This window comes from Anoplophora glabripennis, unplaced genomic scaffold (assembly GCF_000390285.2).
Source record: "Anoplophora glabripennis isolate ALB-LARVAE unplaced genomic scaffold, Agla_2.0 scaffold7, whole genome shotgun sequence".
Classification (NCBI taxonomy): domain Eukaryota; kingdom Metazoa; phylum Arthropoda; class Insecta; order Coleoptera; family Cerambycidae; genus Anoplophora; species Anoplophora glabripennis.
Genome location: NW_019419456.1, coordinates 2,139,096 through 2,162,931, shown reverse-complemented (window position 1 = coordinate 2,162,931; position 23,836 = coordinate 2,139,096). Strand labels below are relative to the sequence as shown.

The window sequence follows — 23,836 nt, the reverse complement described above, 5'->3', positions numbered from 1 at the left end:
CGTACGCACCAACGGATAGAAATTAATTACGCAACACCCTAAGGATAACAAAGCAACAGTATACTAACACTACTTGCGACGTGAACGTGAAAAGCATTCTGAGGCAGCGGCTCACGCAAGTCTCGGTTGACCCGCTTGGCACGCCATTGAATTGCGGCTCTCTCTGCCAGTCCTGGTCATAATAGTCCAGGGCATTTAGATCAAAATCGACCGGAATAGCGGAAATTTTTAGGTGCAGCAGATATCGAGATGCGGTTTTCTGCATTGTGTTCGGGAAGGTCCCAGGAAAAAAGTCTATATCGTCTGGTTAAGCCATTTTTTGAAAAATGCCTTCTGGGCCGGAAAATGCATTTTCCAATTGCACCATTATAGGAACGACTGGAAATTCGGAAAAATCGCTCGGAAATTGTTATCGGGGGTTTTCGGGGCTGCCGAACTCGATTCTGGCATTAGAATTACCCGGGGGTGCACGGGGGTGGCTCTGTGGGGGTGCGCGGGGGGTGAATTGGGGGAGAAATGGCAGCGTGCATGAAAATCGCTCCAAACTCGTTACTCAGGGGTTTTCGGGGATGCTGAATTCAATTCTGGCATTGAAATTATCCGGGGGCGCTCGGGGGCGGCTCTGCGGGGGTATCCGGGGGGTCATTCTGGGGGGGAAATTGCATAGTTCATGGGAAGCGCTCCAAACTCGTTACTCGGGGGTTTTCGGGGATGCCGAATTCAATTCTGGCATTAGAATGAAGAGTTTGAACAATATGTTTAGTATTTAAGTTAAAAATTTAAGTTTATAATGAATAATTCAACATTAATAAAAACTCCTAAAGTATTATTTTCATAATTTGTGATTTTTCACTTTCTCCTTTACCATTTCCCACAGAGCCACCCCCGAGCGCCCCCGGGGAACTCTAATGCCAGAATTAAATTCGGCATCCCCGAAAACCCCCGAGTAACGATTTTGGAGTGATTTTCATGGACGCTGCCATTTCCCCCAATCACCCCCAGACAACCCCACAGAGCCACCCCCGATCGCTCTCGGGGAAGTCTAATGCCAGAATCGAGTTCGGCAGCCCCGAAAAACCCCGAGTAACGATTTCCGAGCGATTTTTCCGAGTTTCCAGTCGTTCCTATAATGGTGCAATTGGAAAATGCATTTTCCGGCCCAGAAGGCAGTTTTCAAAAAATGGCTTAACCAGACGATATAGACTTTTTTCCTGGGACCTTCCTGAACACAATGCAGAAAACCTCATCTCGATATCTGCTGCACCTAAAAATTTCCGCTATTTTTCCTAACTTCCCTGGACTATAATATTTCCATCCAAATGTATCAAACTCACATTCGTAATTCACAAAGTAATTCATTTAGGATATGAAACTGAAACACAAAAGTCAACATTTCGCTGGTGTTCATCACTTTAAATTTAATTTAGAAAATAGGTTCCAATACACCAATAACGAATATTAAATTTGAAATAAGAAATAATTATTTTGATATCGTAGAAATATGTTTTAAATTAAATTTTAAATTAAAGTAGACCCTACTAGTACATGGTGGTTTACAAAACAATCATTTGTTTACCGCAACGATTGTCTGGAACATCATGTGAAGATATAAACAAGACACAGATAGTATTGTCGAAAACCACTAGATGGTGTATTTGGTGTATTTTCAAGCGATTCATCAAGAAAATATCGTTTATCATCAGTCGTGATGCGTTTGTTTAAAATAATATGATTATTGTATTTAAAATTTCTTAATGAACTACTTTATTATATAAAAAATTTGAATTCTTCAGAAAATTTAGAGTATTATGTCTTGCACTGAATAACATACTTTTACTATTTTTTCTGTGTGTGTGATGGACTGACATATTTGTGTTGATTTGTTATTTTCACAAACGGTGTTTTTTTAAGTTAATAGATACTTGTAGCAAATTATAGTGCATTTAATTGAAATACGAGTGGGTATGGCTATTTACATGAACAATGAAACAATGAAATATAGAAATGTTAAAAGTATATTTTCTGTAGGTACATACAAAGAAAGTGCGCATATGATCAGTTGATAAATACGGTAAAAAACAAGATTACATTGAAATAAGCGGTTTTCAACACGTTTTCTGTTAAGAAAATCATGCATATTTATTTTAAATTAGACCTTTTTTCCATTTTTTTTCGCCAAAAAAACTATTAATTATGTGGTGTTCTAGATACCGCTGTTTTTATATCAGCCAAATGAAATAAATTGGTATTTTTAGTTGCGCATTTTTCTCAACAAAAACTTTTTATACAGAGTGTGTCATGTAACAGTGGTCAATACCAACTTTCTTATTTTAAATACAACACCCTGTTTACTATTCAATTTTTGGATTCTTCAGAAAATTCTAGACATTGCATGTACAATGTCTTGTACCTATATAGCCTCAACTGTTTGGGAAATATTAAGTGTTTTCAGATTTATTGCAAAAATTAATAAAAAAAGAAAATTATTTGATTACAGAAATTCGCTACAACACACTTAATACTTATTTTCCATTTAGCTCTTGATAATGAGAAAGTAAGCAAAAACCATTTCAACGTTCCTTTTTACTGATATGAAATTTAAAAAAAAAACTATAAATAGTTTTGTTTACTTTTTGTTTAAAACACCTGACCTTAGCAACGTGTTGTCTGCCTGCATGACAGTAGTTGTCAGTGTTGTAGTCGTTTGAATTTCGTTAACTGCATATCAAAAAAATCGTTCATTTAACAGAAATGCACAAAATAACAATTCTACAGATGATTGGTTATGGACACGGACACAAATGGAGGTTGCTCGCTTATTTCATGAAAGATTTCCAAATTTGCCGCCTATATCCCAGGGTACAATTAGGTAAATAGAAAAGCAGTTTCGCGAGCTTGGACATGTAAGGCAGATAAAAAAAAGCAGCTGCCAGTACAATAGCTGATGATACCAAATTGGATATTATGCTTGAGTTTGAGAAAAACCCACGTACTTCTAGTCGAAAAGCAGCCCCAATGTTTGATGTTAGCCATTATCGATTATTCGAATATTAAAAGAAAATAAAATGCATCCCTATAAAATGAAACCAACTCAGGAGCTCATGGAAGACGATTTTAATAGGAAAACGTATTTTGGTGAACAAATGATGGCAATGCTAGATAACAATGTGATCCAATTAGAACATGTTTTGTTTTCTGATGAGTGCATCTTTACACTTCACGGTCATGCTAATCGTTAAAATTGCCGCTATTGGTCTAATGAAAATCCTCACTGGATTACAGAAGAACATATGCAATACCCTGAAAAGGTTAATGTTTGAGCAGAAATTGTTGGAAATCATATCATAGGTCTCTTTTCATTGATGGCAATTTGAATGGTGATAATTATTTAGTACTGCTCCAAAAAATGGCGTGCCAACTTTGACAAACTTATATCCTGATCCAATAAGTTCCAGCGAATATGATATGGTTTCAGATGGAGCACCGTCCCATTACCAAATCAATGTCCGGCAGTATCTCGACCGAATATTTCCAAATCGGTGGATAGGGGGGCGAGGATCGATGGAATGGCCAGCATAATCCCCTGATCTGACACCATTAGACTTCTTCTTATGGAGATATGTCAAAAGTATTGTGTACAAAACTAAACACCTCGACTTCACTGACTTAAGAAGACTAATAACGATTGCGATTAGATCGGTAACGCCTGAGATGTTGAGTAACGTTAGAAGAAATTTCTATTTAAGATTAGAATGTTGCCAAGACGTTCGCGGCGAGCATTTTGAACATCTCCTACATTGACATTAATGTTTTTTTTGCTTTTTTTAAATTTTCTATAAATAAACAGTATTATTTATTAATTTTTGAGTGTGTTGCAGCGAATTTCTTGTTTTAATGTTAATTTTTGCAATAAATCTGAAAACACTTAATATTTCCGAAACAGTTGAAGATAGGTATAGGACGTTGTACATGAAATATGTCTAGAATTTTTTGAAGAATCCAAAAATTGGATAATAAACAGGGTGTTGCATTTGAAATAAGAAAATTGGTATTGACCACTGCACTGTTACATGACACATCCGGTATAAAAAGTTTTTGTTGAAAAAATGCGCAACTAAAAATACCAATCGACGTGTCCGAGCGTTTTTTCGAACACGCCCCCATTTATTTATTATTGATTTTATTCCATTTGGCTGATACCACACTATGGACATGTTATCATGGATGGGATATAAAGAGTGTTCAAGTTTCGACGTCCATATTTTGATCAGGTCCAGGTAACATTGTTTTCGTGAATCTTACAGTTTCTATCACCCTGTACGGTGATTCTCGTGGCGGAATAAGTAAACAATGAAATAATAACTCTGTTTTCCGTCCTTGGATGTCTGAATAGCTTCGCGTATCAAATTTTTCACCGCCGTATTGTGCGAGTTCCAGAACGCGAAATTGTCTAATGTCGCGGGTTGAACAAACTCGCCGTCATGTGACAAGCAACAGGTTTTTGCGTTAGTGTCACGAGGAATATTTTCGCGTTTCAATCAGCTGCCTCTCGGTGTTTTAATTATTTTGTTATTCGTATTTGGACAGGGTTTCGACCAAATTAGAAGAGCAGTTCTAGAAGCAGTAGGGAATTTGAGACCATCAAACAAACTTTGATATTTTGAATTAATTTTTTTTATTAAATCCGAAAGAAATTCGTCTGTGGTATCTCCAGCCAGGAATGCACTAACATTTTTTTAAATCTACCTGGATATAAGGTTTTTTTTATGAAAATCCACTTTTTCAACCTTCAGCTTTTTCCGACTTTCCAATATCTCCAATTTGTTGTCACGTTCGTTTCAGTTTAAGAACACAGCCATTCTTCGCAAGCGTATTCGTATGTATTAACAATTCCTCATTATCCAACGAGGCCTCTGAGACCGCAGCGACCAAAGAAATCGTGAGACTCCCCTATAGGATCCTGCTGGTCGCTCCCTTCTCTGTAGAATGCGAGGCACTCTAAACATTGAACAGTGCCGTGTCTATTGCGGACAGGAAAGGAATTTGAAAAGGTCAGCCTCATTACGGGAGCATTTTAAACAGGAGAAGGTTGTGCAATTGTGTTAAATAACTAAGTGGCAAAGGTGGGAATCTCTACAGAGTGAAGTTCTGTTGGGATGAGAATTATTGTACAGGATTATTCGCTAACGTTCTACCTACCCTTTGTCTTTGTTGCTTACTTATATACAGGGTGATTCAGTCGTAATGTCATTAATTTTAAGGAAAAACCGTAAACATGAGTAGAATATATACGAATTTTGAAATACATAATTACGCCGAAAAGAAATATTTTCAAATCATTATTTAAACCCCTTTTGGGACCGCTTCTGACCTCTGACCCACAAAGGTTTATAGAGAGTAAATCTTGACCTACTGTATTATCCGGTCATTAACCTAGTTTTTACTGTACATTTAATCTGTAGTGAACGATAAGCAAAAAACAGATCCTTTTACAAAGACACATGAATGAATAAGATCTTTTTTTACATTTTAAATATTAACAAGTACATATTATTTATTTGTTAATAAAAACAAATGTATAACGATAATAATTGTTTTCGAATCTTATGTTATTACAATTTAATATTTTTAATATTTTTAACGTTTTCACTATGTTTTATAATTATTGAACATGAGTTTTTAGTATTATGTTTAATTAATTATTCAGTTTGTAGTACGTATACCTAGTGACTTACTGCTTTTCAGAGAGTAGTATGGTACCTACCTATTTAAAATGCCAGTACGGCTAAAAAACTCATTCGTCCATAGCACTTTGTTAATAACAATTGCAAAATTCAACACGACTGCGACTAGGGAAATCAGCTGTTTCGCTTCAACGTTCGAACGCTCTGTAGTCCGCCGGTGCGTTCCCTGTCATAAAATGTGTCGCGAATCAACGGGAGTTAAGGAATAATTGGTAACTTGCTTATTTTTTAAAAGGTCGAGTAATTTTTTTTCGATCATCTTTATTAGGAGGCCTTCCGAATACGTGGTTAAAATTACTGACATTATAACTGAATCAAAAAAAGAAATTCTACGATTCTGGTAGACATAAACAACTCCAACTTATGATTGGTCAATAGAGTAAAACATTTGCGTTGACGTTTCGTTGCGATTAAACTCGGTATTCTGTAAATACACATTTAAGCGACTATTAAATACAAAAAATAATAATTTGTGCGTTGAGAGTATGATGCGCAGTGGCAAAGAAGTGGAGTGGAGTACCATGGGTACCTGCTACTTGTATTTCTGTCTTATTATATTAAATACAGAAAGGCCAAAATGAATGTAGGTCATAAAATAAAAGGTCTTAATGTTGAATCTTTCCGTAAAATCGTTTTCATTCCTCCGTTTTAATATTATTTTGAGGAATTCCAATGAAATGTGATGAGCAAGCAAGTAATAATGCCATTTATTGACTGTATTTATAAGTATTTTATGTCGATTTTTGTTTGTGAATCTTATAGAATCTCCGAGTTTTATGACTTTTGATGTCATTAATTTAAATGTACTTTCTAGAGGGTCATACTTAGAATGTAACTTCCTTGGATGAAAATTAACCGATTTAGATATACAGGGTGATTCAGAACTTATCCAAAAAATAATTGTGGATGTACAGGGGACTCTTACAAATACAGTTTTGTAAAGAAAAAATCAAAAAGGGCAGTATGAAAATGATTTAAAAATACACTTTTGCACGACACTGGAAACTGGTCCACTGTAGAACTTGACCTCGCACAATACACCGGCATGGCGGCAAAGTGTGGTAAAAACGGACAAAAACTTGAAAGAATTTTGCAAGGAAAGAAATAAATAGAATTTTATAGCACCTATTTTATATCAGCAAATTCAACTCTTTTTGCCGCTATTGTTATTATTAATTAATAAAATGACTTTGTGGTTTTAAATAATAAAATAATGTGACATACCTGATGTTACAACAATTGTTCAAAATTTTGTCCACCGACGTGTAAACACATTTGGGTCCGCCTTACTCAGTTTCTACGAACTAATACAAATGTTGTCTCACCATAAATTAAAACGATATCCATCAACCCCGAGTTGCTGTACACGCAAGCCATTTTTGACACTAACCACTAAAAAAATATTGTAAACACTATTGCAACGACGATTCTAAAATCGGATTTCATTATTCGGAGTCACTAAAGCCACGTGGCTTTCCACGCGTATTACGAATGTAGTTGTCCAGCTATGTAATAGTTGAAAGTACTACAACTTCAAAATTTTTTTTTCTCGGAAACTGTAAGGATTTTACATACATTTTTTTTACGATATTGGATCCATTTCTCATGCCGTATCTATTCCCAAATTTTTTTGGATAAGTTATGAATCACCCTGTATAGTTTCCTTAATACAATAATTTTGCTTCCTTAAAAAATTATGGACTAAAAAAAAGGGGTAATAAAATTTGGTATAGAAAAGTTTTTGAAATAGTCGAAGATAAATGCAAGCTAATTTCTCATCTAAAATATAGTAGTCACTAACAATGGGTATCTAATTGTGAGGCAGTATCTTGTTTTTCGAGATATTTTTTTATTGGTAGAAATTTCGAAAAAACGCAAGCGTTTTATGAAATACATATCACTTTATTTATTGTGGTCAACGCTTACCGAGATACAGTGTTTATAAATGTTGTTTTGCGGAAACATATATATTTCTTTAGACGCAGACATTTGAATAGATTGAATCGGTCTAAATCATTAAATCTAATTTATATCGCAACAAAAGTATAAAGACGAAGTTCAACTAGATTAGATTGTCCTAAAAACAGAACTGGCCATAACTGTCTACCGCTGTGAAATCCGTTTTTTTTTCTGATATGGTGCAAGTCAGCTATATGTAACAAGTATGCACAATAAATATTATATCTACCAAAAAAAGAAAAGAAACTTTTAAAATACCTTTAAAAATATAAAAAACATATCTTCAATGTATTTTTTTTCTTGACGTTAAAATATATCTATCAACTAGATTAATCGAAATTTTTTTCTTTGTTCGATAAAAAAAAATTCAAGTGATAAAAAACGTTCACATTACACGCAAATATCACCAGCGTATTGCGTCCGACGTCCCAGAATAGTCCATTGTGGCCGAGCCAAAAATTCAAGGCTTCTACGACTCCGGTAAAAATAGACGGGCCGGCTTATTATATTTCTGTTCGTCCCCCCCCGCGTAGTCCCAAAATCGTGTGTTTTGTTACATAATGACTAAATTGAAACGCGGGGTTTTCGGTCGCTTCGAATTTATCACAATAGCCGTTATACACGCGTATCATGTGAATGTAGAAGGCATTTAGTTTGGGCGGGTTATGGACGTTTTACATGTCGAAAGTTAATTATTTTAATATCAACTAACAGCGATAGAAAACACGCATCAGAAAACATAAAAATGAATACATGTTTAACAATGAAACGGTTTATCTCGATAAGACGGTTGTATCCAATTGTCAGTGAGCTAGGTACGTTTAGAAGAAGAAGAATTTACGTTTACTATTTTTTAATTTTGGACCAATGCAATTTATGGTGCTTTTTATATGTTTAAATTTATAGTGATTAAAAAATATCACAAACTGAACTTTGGTTACGTATAAGTCATTAGTAGACATCGAAAACTTTGTGGAGACAATCAAATAAATACACGATAGTAATCTACATTATGCTAGTAAGCGGCAATACACGCTGTAGTAGCAGAAATATGTTAAACCGTGTACGCAATACTACTGATTGCCATAAAAACATGTGCCATACACTGTACCAAGTAAAGCGTCAAACTGACTCACGTAGAGATCTTTTAATATCTCATGAGCCGCGAAATGCGCGAAAGGCGTGGCGTATCCCCATAATTCTTCTAATAAGCACGTTGTGAAAACATTGACTCAGAATTAGACCACGTGCCTCATCATAACTAGAAATGAGCTAAGGCGCTCGGGCATCAATAAAGTCAACTGGCGAACGTTCGTTATATATATTTTTATTGTTTAAATTAAAATAATAAAGAATAGGGCATTTTATTATGATATTTTTAATCGGATCAAAGGCTTGTTTACGCTAGAGCTCGAGAGAGACTGTGAATAATAGGTGCAATGTTTTTAGGATGTAGAATAATTTAGGCGACGGTCGGAATTATGTTTCTGCGCATATGAAGGTCAAAGCTCATAAGATTTTAAAACATCTCTACGCACAAATGACAATTAAATGCAGGCCAACGTGGCAGCGAAAAACCTGGATTGTTCACTGGCGCGTAAGGCCAACAGGACAGAAATTAGAATGCCTCTAGATACGTATCGAATACATTGATCGATGCGAAGTATACTTCAAATTACTACGAAAATTATATATTTGGGCAAAATTTAGAAAAATATCAATTTTAACCCATTTTTGGACCAGTTTTCAGCTAAAAAATTCACTTTGTTACGAAATTGATCGGTAAGTCATGAGTTTTGACTACAGGATTATGTTCAGCGCATCGAATTCCATTGGGTTTGGACTTTTTTTTGTTTGCCTGTGTAATTTTTGGAACATTATTGATTACATTTACTAAAAATTGTAAAAGTTGAAGGTTTACAGTCGCTGTAATGTATTACATTACAAAATACTTTGTCTTTGCTATATGTATGTAACTATAAATGTAGAAAACGTATTGAAAATCTTTTTTGACATTTTGTCCCGAATATTTCTCTTACAAAAAAAAAGAGTTCTCGAAAATCGCAACTTTCTATATTTAATATTAATCAAAATACCCTTGCTAGCATATATCGAAAATGGTATAATGCACTGTACATATAAAGCTTTCCGTATTCTACGGCACAGTCGCCCAAACAAATCGACTGAATCAATCCATCTGAAAATTCTAAGGCACATACTGACCGGTTTATGCGGTCTGTCTTCCTAAAAAAAAAGGTCGAACGCCCGTCTATTCTTAGTCCAAAGTCAAAGATCGAATTAATCTCTCGTTTACGTAACATCGGCGTAGAATTACTGAGTTTTGGCTTGTTTATGATCGAGCTCGTTTGGCATTTAACGACTGCGCCAGCTGTATCGGCGACATTGACATTTTGTCAACAAAAAAATAACATACACTCCGGGAAGTAATAACGAGCCGTCGATAGCATTTAGTGCCTTAAGCGCAAGAAGTACAGGATGCTCGAAAACGTCCTTAACGTCGTGAATTTATTTTTGTGGAAGTGTATAGTCCTCTGCCGGCGGAAGTGACTGCTGCGCTACTAATCGTCCGGTAGATTTCTACAGGATGGATCTTAAATGCGTACAGCTGTTTTAAACTGTGGTATAGTTTACTGTGTAGGACATGTTGTTAACAGTTTTTTTTTGCGAACAGATTAGGAATAAAAAATTAAATTTGAAATGTACATGATTTTTTTTATAGAAAACCTGTTGAGAACCGCTGATTTCACTATGGAATTTACGCAGAACATAGATCAGTTATTTACACAGGACTCTTACTTAATTGTAACTTTTTATATTAAGAAAGGGATTAAATAAATAAACATGTTTTAGAGGATACGTCACGGAAACTATGAAATTTTTTATAAAAAATGTATATGGCTTCCTTCTGCTCCTCCCATTGTGATATTCGCCAATAAACTTTTTCTATGTACATAAATATTGAGCTTTTACTGGGACATACTACAAAAGGTGTACATCAATACTAGATTTATACAACTTTTGCCAAATTTCTTACATTTACATGTCCAGTTGGTCATTTTTCATTGATGTTTGTAACAAACTGTTTACCAAATGCGTATGTACTTTTGTTTTTGATCAATTTACTTCATTTGAAATATTTTTTTTTTATCTTTGTAACAATCCGAATATAAAATGTTTGCTGCGTGTGCCTTTCATTGCACAGAAAATACGTTTTTAACATCTACCATTTCACTGGTCCTTTAAACCGTCATATTTCAATTTAATATAGTTCATTGAAAATGTTGATTAAATACATTTAGATGTACTTAATAGAAAAATACCGTACGTGAAAATAACAAATCGACATAAATACGTCAACCCATCAATAGCATAGTCGGATTGGCTAGGCACGCTGATCAAAATGTACATGTAAATATATGTGTGTGTGTATTTTATTATTTTAACAAAATTCCTATCACTGATTTATTTACACTGCCACTCGCTAGTATAGTCTTTCCGATATCAATTGAAGAACCAACAGGATGACAGTATGTACCAGGTTTGGTCGCTGACGCAGCAACTCGGCATTGAAATATTTGTAAAACTTGCTCCCATATTTATTTAGTCATACCCATATAATACAGGTCTGGTCGAACTAAACGTGGAGGTGGCAGAAATGTATACGCTCAGTTGAAGAATGCGAGCGCGTGCAAACGAAATACAAATACAGTTGCATTATTGGGCCACTGGGCAATAAATCTCAACCGTTGACAAGTGGTCGACAAATTGCCCAGCAGTGCAGTGCAGCACTGCGGAATTCGGTGTTACTCAGGTAATTTTAATTTGTTATAGGCACCTTCTATTAATCATTGATATTACAATTGCGAAAGGAAGAAATAATATTATTACATGGCATTTTCGAGACCTTTTGAAACGGAACAAAACCAAATTTACCACCAATATAATAAAATTGTTTGAGGACATAACTAATTAAAATATGTTGTTTGCCAAATGAACTCATAATAGAAATTTTCTGCACATTATATACAAATTATTATAATTTTTTACCTTTAGCAGAAAACTTTTTTAGGGACGCCTATGAAACGCATAAAATTTTATTGCTCGGCTATTTTATACATGTTCAACTGACTTCGGAAAGACTATAACATCAATTTGGCACTAATATTGCACAAAAACTACTAATACTAAGAACAGGAACCCCTTGCACGTCAATGTTCCGGCATTTCTACGTAACTCCCATTCCGGTTTGTTTTTTTTTACGGACTTATCCCCGATATTCACCGGACTCCTTTGTCGAAACGGCACAAGCAGCAAACGGTACACAGTCCGTATCTCGCAGCAGGCCAAGTCAAGGTCGCTAGACTCGAACCGATAGAAATGTAGGTCATCTAGTCCTTTAAACGGTGGTTCGTGGCGACACCTGGTGCATAAATAAAGCGAAGGATGCATCGGGTCGGGACCTAGTGGAGTTTTTTTGTTTTTGCCGGTTTCGATCGTGAATCGCCTACCGGACGTTCACGCCTGAATGAAAAAGACAAATTTCGGCGCTAGCTAGATAAAACTGGATACAATTTGATTCTCCGGTGAAAAAGTAATAGGCAGTGACTAATTTTCAACATAGACTCGTGCAAGGCATGCGGGGAATGTGCTTCCATGGGCGTATCATTTTAGAGGGTTCTAAAAATTATTAGATGTAGAACAGAATAGATGTCGTTTTTATAATAAAATTATTATATCGTGCTATTTCGATAACTATACATATTTAAGGTTTTTAGATATAGTTGTCACCATGACGTTTCAGGAAAACACGTACTTTCAAATATTTTATTATATCAATGTTTTCCTCTGTAGTAAGTGTTATTTTCAATATGGAGTAATTTAACCATAACGGAGATGCCTTCAACGTTGTCGATAAATCGGAAAGTATGCAATCATAATATTTTCGTATCGGGAGATTGTATTTTTTTCAAGAAATAAGCCTTGAAACGTTGAAATTCGTATTTTGTTCCTATATTTGTTTGATAATAAATTTAGTCACATTTTTTGCAGCTGCTACTAACTCTAGTGGTGTCATGGACACCTGAACATCATCACCACTGTCCATTTTAACTATTTTTTAATAGTATATTTTAGCACTTATTGGTTTTAAAACGAATTTGACTTTTATCACATCAATAAATAAACGATGATTGTCAAGGAAACGATTTTATTACAAATGTTAGGTATGCATTAATCTAAAAATTTCCTAGTTCATATTAATTAATTAATATTAAATTGATAATTTCAGAAAAAATAGCATGTGTACCTCGTAGTAAAGGCACATTCCTGGGAATGCACCTATTGCTTTTACTACTATGTACACAATGTACTATTTATCAGACTAAGAAGAAAGAAGTTATTTATGACAACTGCCTTCCATTTTGATCTTGGAGTATAGGCAACCGAGACACCACCCAACAATTCGTCGTATTAATAATTCAGAATTCATAACTTATCTGTAATCTTTGGATTGTCGCCACTATTATTTATGGGCGACTTAAACTTTTAACAACGTCCCACTTTATAGCCGAACTATTAATATAATCAGTTTTGCATTTTGTAATATTCAAATTAGAGACTGGTGTATTTGTGATGTATAATCCCTTCTAGAAAGAAATATCATTCTATTGCTACTATCTAAAAGAATAGTTTGATTTATCTCCCAAAGTTAGCTAAATAACTCCATCAATATTTATCGCGCTTTTGAACCCAGAATTTTTGTCTTTCTCGAATAAGCGTTGTCTCTAAAATTATGACCTTCAAGGAGGCTTCGTGAGCATGTAAAAAAATTGACAATATACCTTAAAGTTATTCTACCATGTCTTGCTTTTAACTTCCTCGCTGTCTCCCCAATTTAATAATCCCTGAAATTACTGAAATTACTTCCACACGACGCGCAGTTGTTTATCTCGCTGCTATTTAGGTGTAATTCATTGTAGCAATTGTTGTTAAAACAAAAGAAACTAATGTATATGCTAGGAGGATTATTTGTTACATTATAAACCTCGGTAGGGCGATCGTCACAAAAAAAAGATCTAGAAGGTCATCAGGATTATGTTCCACTAGAAAATAAGACGTTTTGTACAACATTCCTAAATTGCCTTATAATTTTTACAAAAAGCGTCACAAAGATCTGTTTATAAATATGTATAGTCTCGTCCGAAAACAAACGAGTTGCATTGATGGCCTACTTTGGCTTTTTACGTGACATGGAACTGATCTTTGCCTTTTTAAACGGCCTACTAGATGCGCGTCTTACCGTTGCCTTACTGTTAAGAATTCCATGTAGAAGAAGTGAACTTTGCTGTCCCCTGTGCTCCAGGCCTTGGACTTTAATTGTGTTCGGACGGAATTGTATAAAAAGCGCATAAAAAATTGGAATTAAAATCACGTCCCGTATCTAATACCAGAAAACTATCGCGGCGAATTCGAGGTATGCCTTAATAACAAACAACTTTTTTTCCGATGTATTTTTTCCTTTAATTAGTAGTAAATTGTAAATAGGAATGCAGCGAGCTATTATTAATATCGAGAACTATCCAGCTGTGGGAATCGTTATGATTGGAATTAACATTGAATGTGGTTAGATTGTGTTGTTATGAATAGGCCAGAGATCTCTATCGTTATCTATGTAGATAATTAGAATGATAATTAAAACTGTACATATTAATAATTAACGTTACTTCATTAATAACATACGTACACAATTCGCAGAGGAATTGAAATGAAATTAATATTTTATATTTGTGTTCTGGTTATTTTTGCCAGACACCGTCATTTGCAGTAAAATGGATTTGATAGCACTCAACGTTAAAAAGGTTTTGGAACTATGAGTTTGAAATGTTATGTATGGAATATTAAATCAATCATATTAAAGCAGCCATAAGTGCACCGTTAGTTTTTTTTGAATGTTCATGGAAATTATGGCAATCACAAGGAATTAAAATAAGCGATATCACGGTTTAATATCATACACTACTGGAAAAAAATAAAGGAACAAGTTTTCATGAATATTTTTGTAATTTTATCGTATCGAAATAAACAAAAAAGCATTTTGAAGCTTTAAGTCTAGTTTCAAGATCTTTATACAATTTTTTTTTGAGCTATGAGCTGTGCTATGGCTATCGAGTAATCAAAAGAAAAAAGAGAAAAAAATTACCATGACAGGTCCTTGCAGAGAATTTATTCAAGTTTTCAAAACCGCCCTTGGATTTACTGTGTAATAATTTATTGCAGAGATATACAGTATGTCCGCGGTTAGGGTGAATAAGAGGAAAAACTTTTTTATTTTACGTTTTACGGAATAATGGTACACTTGATAAAAAGTTTCGCTTGAATTTAAAATGAAGTGACCATGGTGAAACTTAACATTTCATGTACGGGGTGCCCAAAAGATTTAAGAATACGAAATTTTGTGCGAATTTATTTATTTAAAAACTAGTATTTTTTTGCACGACTTTTGCAAAATATCGCTTTTCAGAAATATTAAAAATAAAGGTAGTTTATTCTCGTGACATTTTCAGATTTTTTATTTCTGCAAAACTTTTTATCAAGTGTTTTTTTTTTCCGTAAAATTGTAAAATAAAAAAGTTTTTCCTTTTATTCACCCTAATCGCGAACATAGTGTAGATGATTAAAACAAAACTGTTATTTTTCATTCAACTATTGATATCTCAACACCCAGAGACCTTTCAAAAATCAAATTGAAGCTTAATAAATAAGCTAATTGACCTCTACATTGATTGAGTTTGAAAAAAAAAATCCTGAGCCCATGGACAGTCATAAAAAAAATGGAATTTGATTATTCGATAATCATAGCTCTAAATAAAATTCTGTCCAAACATCGTGAAACTAGAGACTTAAAGCTTCAAAATGCTTTTTTGTTTATCTCAAACGACCATTTTTCATCGAGATACTACCTTTCGAAAATCACTAAAAAATTAATTTCAACATTTTTTGTTCCTTTATTTTTTTCCAATAGTGTAGTATTGTACTTTGTGTGAATTGTAGGTATGTTTGACATTATTATTAACCGATTGTCATTTTTTTTAATTAAATTTCCCTAATTTACATTATGATATAGAAGATATACTTTTGAGGGGTATAGAAAAGGTTTCCTATCCTGTTTATGGGTAGGTACTTGAACTTCTTTATGAAAGGTATAATATCAGTAATAGAAGAGCTTAAAAACAATCCACCAGATCAATCTCTCCACAATTTAAAATTATCTGGGATATCCAATTTCTTATAAACGTGAAGTACCTTTTTTTTAATTTTTCAATTGAAGGTTTACTTTGATGAACATATTATGTCGAAAATGTACCATTTCAGTATTATTTGATTAAAAAAATATACTTGTAGCATCTTCGAAAATATCAAAAACCTCTCCGAAATTAAACATGGTAACAAGGTGAGGTTTTCATCATTCGTTCAAACATGAAAAAACTGATCTTTTGCGATACTTAATACATATATTTAAAATAATACAAAAATTAATAGTTTTTTTTTTTGTAAAGTTGTCAATTGTTTTCCAATGATTTGTTATTTATCTTTTTTCCTGATGATGGCATAATAGCCAAAACTAGTAGGAAATTAAAAATAAACATTTATATAGAATTAAAAATGATTCTAATTTATCTCGTCACATCTAAGTCACTTTTCTCCGTGTACGTATAGATTTAGACAAGTTTTGGAACCGCTGACTTTTTAAGCATTTCACAAGCCAGCAGTCCTCGAACGGTTTCATAGTTATTCGTAAGCCCCCTCACTAACCGGGGGCAAACGACATCACGTTTCGACTGCCCCGCTGACCTCCGTGAATTTGTTGCAGACCCAACCACAGCCAGGCGTCGCACGCGGCTTCGGCGGCCGACATCTACAAACGCTCCAGGTCTCCTCTGCCGGCGACGGGACGCTACCCCTACCCCGCTTCGCCGCAGCTGCAGCCGCAACCGCCCCCCGCGGCCACCCTCAACCAGGTGCAGGTGTCCCAGCGGTACCAGGCGCCCCCGCCGGCGCCGACGGCGGTCTCGGCCGCCGCCGCGCCGCCCCTCCTCTCCGCCGGCGTGTACCGCGACTTCCGGCCCAATCGGATCTCGTTGCTGCACCCGGAGTACGGGCCAGGCCGGCCCAGGGAGTCCGCTATCCAGGCGAGCGTCGTCTGCGTCGACGGACTCCAGGGGGGCGGGCAGCAACCGCTGAAGAAGATCCGGCTGCAGGACAAGGAGGGCATTCAGCCCCTCAGGATCGACACTAGGGTACGTATACGCAACAGCGTTGTCGAATCACGAGCAACAATATTTTAAGCCGTTCTTATAGGTCGTTTCTATAGAGTGCAGTGTTGTCAGATTTTTTTTTGGTTTGGACAGCTTATTAGGTCATATATTTGTTTCCTTAGTTTTTCGTAGGTGAGACTTTAATTCATCGACACGATGAATATTCCGTCTACAACTGCACTGCAACTGCATTTAGTTGAAAAGACATTGTAATAAAACGAACAGTTAAATTCAAATATACATAGGTATTTAAAAAAATTGCTGTGTGCATATAAATAGCGTTCCATTTAAATCTACATCTTATTTGCACAATGTTTCTCAGGCTGCCCTATATTTAAAATATTATTTGAATTTAACCTAACCTAACCTAACTCTATCTTACAAAAAATAATAAAAAAATACATCAAATAAAATCTAAAATACGTATAATCTAACTATGAACGTATTACAGTATTAAGTGGAACACCTTGTATGTGGTATAATTTATTTTAATATATTCTAATTTATGTTCTCAGTTTCTCTTTATTACAAATTAATTTAACATTTGCAAACGGGTAATCAATTAAAAAGTTTTATCTAGAAAAAGCTAAGAAAATAAAGATATGGCATACTTTGTTTTTTTACAGACTGTTATGTTTATAGCAACATAACTTTCATCTAACGGTGTTAAATAGTTTTCTCTAAAAATTAATTTTTGAATTGCTCCAAGATCTGTACAACTTTTTTAGGAAGTTTCCTAAAATAAACAAGTTAACCCACGTGAAACTTTGTGCTTTTTTCCTTTTTGAAAAAAAAAACAAAATTTTCTAAACATTCTCGCTACTACGCTAAGAAACTGAGCTTCCTTGTAGCTTTGTATGGTTAAAAAAAGTCGGAAAATGTGTTTTTTGACAAAAAAACTTCTTTCTGTATTACTTTCTTCAGCATCATTAAAAAGGGTACATATTAAGTTTTCACCTCTAGAGGTGACAATGTGAAAAAAAATATGATTTTCTTAATTAAAATAATATACTAATTAAATTTGAATGAACGTATTCTTATCTGTTCCAATTGAACATATTTGTATAAATAAGTCAAATATGATAAATAGTCAAAGATGCTTGATAAATGCAGTAATAAAATGCCCTTTGAAAAAAAAAATCCGTGTTGCTACGGAAACTACTAAAAAACAATAATTTACAATGTATCACTTCGTTTTCTATTTAATCGAACTTGAGGTTACATAAGAAAAACAAAAAATAATATTTGCTACTCAACATAAAATACTTGGTCACTTACAAAAAAATATCTGCATTTATGTCTCTTGTTGCAAGTTACACTATTTTTACCCAAGAAACTATGTTTCAACACATTTCAATTCAAATCGAAATATTAATAAAAAAAATTGCTTACTAAACCATGTCTGAGTTTTTCAATTTTTCAATAAAATTTAAAGTGCACACCTTTTAAATTACGTCGGAGAGATTTACTGTAGCAATTTTTTTTGTAAAAATTCCTAAAGCTTTAGTCATATTTTTTTTTTACCTTTGAAATACAGGGTGTTGCATAAGTGTGTACAAAAATTTCAGGACTGTATTCCTTGGATACTTGGAAAATTTTAAGGGGTTTCTTACAATTCTTTTTATTTGGAGCCCCTCTAAAAAGTAACAGGCCATTAATTGGGGATGGTGTAAATTGATTTATTAAACCTAACAAAGAAATAAATAAAAATGTGTAATTCAAACTAATTGTAGTTGAAATTATATATTATCTTTACAAAAGTTTTCGAAATAGCCTCCTTTTGAAAAAATATCTTTTTCCCAAAAAGAGCAACAAAAAATTTTTCTAAATCACAAAAAAGTTTCTAATTAAACGAAAGCATCTTAAAATGTTATTTTGCTTAAATAATCTGAAAGAATAAAAAAGTTTGTAAATAAAACATGGAAGAAGTGGTCTAATCTTCACCCCCTTATAGCAAACCAGGAAAATGGAAAACATTTCAGTAAAATATGATTTTATAAGTACTGTAATTATTCCAAATTTCGTTTGCTATATTCAACAGTTTTTGAGAAAAATTGAAAAAAATTTCCCCTTTAATGGACTGTAACTTTTTAAGAGAGGCTCCAATTAAAAAAAATATTCGCAAGACCCCCTTTAAAATTTTCCAGGGAATGCAGTCCTGAATTTTTTGTATACTTCAACATCCTATATATTACATCCATCTATATCTAATTTGATCTAAAGAACTCAAAATACAGTTCAGTGTCAAACAAATTTGTTTTAATTGGGTTACATTCTATGTAAATCTTAAGAACCCAGTGATCCTATTTTCTGAATTTTTTTGTGTAACTAATAAAAAGATATACTTTTTATGGCAGATTCACACATTCTGCAAATACCATAGTGTTGTGTATAATTTATAGTTGTGTTGTGTTGTTTGTAAAAATATTGTAAATAAATCCTGATTTTAATGTGTAAATGATTTTAATTATCTATTGAAATAATTGTATTTTATATCAGCCTTAAATGGTAAGCGCTTAAATATAAAATATGTTGTGTTCATTTTAAAATTAATATAATTACAGTAGCATTTCACGATATTTAAAACAGAACTTTTCAAAAAGTCAATAATATTACATTATTTCTAAATATTTTATATGGCATCTTGATTGGCATTTCAAAACCTGACATCTTGGAAGATGTTCAATTGTCTAAAGCAAACAATTATTTTGCCTAGACTTTGACATTGTTAGTGACTATCAAATTAGTAATTTTAAAAACATTTATGAAAATGGAATACGAATTACCTAGAATCATTTTGAAAATTGTAAAATACCAGATGGTAAACCGTAAGATAACCTTAAAATTGCTTCTACTGAATTAAAATTTAATATTTCCAATTTTGTTTGACTCCAATTCTCTCATGTGAGTATATTAATTAAAACATAATATAAATTTTAGATTTTCACAAATGTTTGTCAATATAGCTCTTCGAGGCATACTTATCGAACAAATTTTATCATTTAGAACCGAGTTAAAAACCCAAAATATGGAAATATGACATTTTGTTCCAGTAATGATGATTTAAACTTATGCCGGTCCTCTAATTTCTGTTTTGTTCTCCCCAAAAGGAGCAGCCGGGTACGTACAATCCCCAGGTGGAAGCCATTTCACCCACCTTCCCCGATCAGCTGACCCAGGACGATCAGGCCTTCCGCACCACGAAGGACGAGCTCATCCAGCAGATCGGCAAGGTTGATAGAGAGATCGCCAAGGCTGAATCGCAGATAGCGATACTCAAGAAGAAGCAGGCGGAGCTGGAGGAGATCGCCAACAAGCCCTCCGTCAAGCCGGTAGTCGAGGAGGATGTGCCCAAGCACCAGAGCCTACCCCAGGTTAGTAAACTCATCATCAGAGGCAATTTTTCTTGTCGTAAAGATGGTTATTTTGTTTTTTTGTTTTGTAGAAAATCTATGCGGAGAACAGAAAGAAGGCGCAGAGCGCGCACGCCCAGCTCGACACATTGGGGCCGAAGGTGGAGTGGCCGCTTTACAACCAGCCCAGCGATGCCCCCGCTTACCACGAGAACAAGAGGAAGAACGTGGCGTTCAAGAGGCGTCTGTTGGAATACTTCAAGAAGAGGCACACGGATAAAGAGTCGAGGAATTCCTATTTGACAGAAACCTACAGCAAGATGATGCAGGAGTGGCTGAGGAAGGTGGACAAGATCGAGAGTAGCACCAAGAGGAAAGCCAAGGAGGCAAAGAACAGGGAGTTCTTTGAGAAGGTCTTTCCCGAGCTGAGGAAGCAGCGGGAAGACAAAGAGAGGTACGTGGGGAGGGTTTTGGGATGACTCGAATTTAATATTTAAAATTTAATTCTCGAAGTTGGTATATGTCTGGTGGTTCTACTGACGAATGATCTTAACTGTTAAGTAGATATTGCGAGTGCACTTCAGTGTTGGTCGGGGTTTTTGTCCGCAGAGTAGTTATTTTGTATATTAATATAAAGCATTGTAATACTAATTTATTGGTAGATATTTTTTATGAGTGTTTGTTATATTATGGAACTAATACATTTTTCAGTTGTTTTGTTTAAAATTCACCTAAAACATTTTTTGTATTTACGAATTTTATTTTTCTTATTTATGAAAAGCATTTTTGTTTGTTTATCATGACTGTTATAAAATTTTTAAATATACAATGTGACCCATTTGTTTGTAAGGCACCTTGTAAAGTCTTTATTTATTGTGCAATTTTATCCAGTATTTTTTTAAGATGTAGAGCTGGAAGTGTGCTTTGTCAATAAAAATGAGCGTAATCCCACAAAATCCTACGTCCATTTTTAGGAGTAAAATTCTAATATTTCATCATATTAGGGACGTTTTGAGAAAAATATATATACGCCACTGGATTCGCAACCCCCCAAAACATGCCAATACCAAATTTTATCAAAAAATTTTAAATAATTACGTTTTTGTAGCCAAATCAAAAATTCACAAGTCTTTACTTTTTTGTCACTAATTTATTGTTGCTATCAAGTTGTCCATGAAGCAAAATAAAAACAAAAAAATGAAATTAATTAAACTCTAGTAATGTGGTATTATATATAAGTATTAATAAAATTTAAAAATAAAATAATGAAACCAACAAAAGTTAAATAATTATATTCTTGTCACTTCTATCAATCCACCATTTACTTCTAGTACGTTCATAATTACTTTTTGTATTTGGTTTGGGGTAATTTCTGTGCAGGCTTGCATTATCCTGGCACCTAGTTTGTGTACAGTTTGTGGTCTTGATTTATAAACTTTTTGTTTCAATAAACCCGAAAGAAAAGAATCTAATGGCATCAAGTCTGGGGATCTTGGCGGCCACTCAATTAAAGGCCTATTTCGTCCTATCCAACAATTCTCAAAATGTTAATTTAACCATTCTCTCACCGCAGCAGCGTTATGAATAGGGCTACCGTCTAATTGAAACTTCAAATTAAAAAGATTTATTATAAGCAAATCATCTCGTGCCTTCCGAAATTCATTATTAAGAAAATTTAAAAATCTATTTGCATTCAAATTGCCGTCAAAAAAGAAAGTGACTATTAATTCTATTATTTTCCACACCAAACGTTAATTTTTTGCGAATACTACCTCTTTGTGTTTATAATAACTTTTGGATTCTCAACTGACTAATGACAACAATTTTAGGATAAAACTACCCCATTTGTAGTAAATGTGGCCTTATCACTAAACAAAATTTCACATAAAAATTTAGGATTATTTAAATATTTTCCCAAGAACAAAACTCCAAACGTTTTTCTTCATCTCCCTATTCCAAAGTATGGACAAATTTTGATTTAAAAGCTTTTATTTTATTTTTTGCCAGGTACCTTTTGATACTTTCTTAATTTGTCATTTTTGACAGTTAGCTAACTACCTCATTTTTTGTTTTGCTGCATGGACAACTTGATATCAACAATAAATTAACGAAAAAAGTAGACTTGTGAATTTTTGATTTGGCTACAAAGTTGTTATTTAAAAATTTTTGATAAAATTTGGTATTGGCCCATTTTGGGGGTCTTGAATCCAGTGGCGTAAATAATTTTTCTCAAAAAATGCCTAATATGAAATATTAGAATTTTACTTGGACGTAGTATGCCTTGGATTTTGTGGGATCACACTCATTTTCCTTCACAAAGCACACTTCATCAAACTCTGCATCTTAAAAAAATTTGGTTAAAATCACACAAATTAAGATTTTACAGGGTGGCACAAAATCTCTGTGAAAATTATTTGAAATATTTCTTCTTTACGTCAGCTCGATGTTGGCAACCTTACTCAGGTTTAAAATTGTATTGGAAAATCTTAGTTTCTGAGATAAACCAAGACATTTATGTAATTTATTCCAAAATTTTGATATAATTTTTGATATAATGTTTCGTTTTAACCAAGTGTACACAAATGTTTCACACAAACTCATAGGGCTTAAAAACTGTGTACAAAAGAATCAGATCTTCCTTCCTATATCAAAAAAAAAATAATAATAATTCCATAACTCGAAAACGATATGTTTCCGAATCAAGATATTTGTAGAACATTGGACAAATAATGCACACTAGTCTATTGGAGTAACTTATTTATTTCTCCCTATACAATATATATACAGAGCATTAATAAATATTTACAAGTCAAGTGACTTTCGAGCTTAGGCAACCAACATTGCACAATTGGTACTGCCAACTAAAAATCCCTAAATTTTACTGTCAACAATACTAACAGTTGATTTACAATCAACAGAGACGTCCTAATCGCAATGCGTTACAGCGATATCGCAGTATCGCCTAGAAGCTTTCAAATATGTGCGTTTACGATATTAACGATTGTGTACTCCTCATCCGATTACGCATGCGTGTTGGGTAACAAACAAAATACTATGTTGCCTTATTTTATTCAAGAATCGTTTTTCGTCTCTAATTAGCTGAGGAACTAATGTATAAAATTCGCCTTTATCTTCTCTCGTGGCCTTTATGTCATAAATCCACAATCTTTAAAAAAAAAGTTAAACTTATGACTAAAAAAATTGCTTTGGACAATTCCTAACATTTAGCCATAATCACTGTTTTTAAATTTAGTCTTATCATAGTAAACTTCTGGATTCTTTTAGATGATGTGCTTCTTCATCCTCATCAACTGCAACCAGAAGCAGAACGTCTTGAACTTCTCTGGAGATAAATCCATGTTTATGTGCAAGTTTAGTAAATGTAAGAAAACGCTTGATCAACTATGCGATCTATGTCTTGAGGAGTATAGAACACAGTGTCGTT

General features: G+C 34.0%; 1 protein-coding gene across 1 annotated transcript in view; it reads left to right on the top strand.

Annotated features, from left to right (window-relative positions):
• Positions 1-23,836, top strand: part of LOC108904081 — a 165,026-nt gene that overhangs the window by 86,168 nt on the left and 55,022 nt on the right. Inside the window, exons 2-4 of the mRNA XM_018706487.1 lie at positions 16,594-17,020; positions 20,149-20,412; positions 20,484-20,845. Of these exons, the coding sequence (XP_018562003.1) occupies positions 16,594-17,020; positions 20,149-20,412; positions 20,484-20,845 (1,053 nt within the window). The remainder of the gene's footprint in view (positions 1-16,593; positions 17,021-20,148; positions 20,413-20,483; positions 20,846-23,836) is intronic.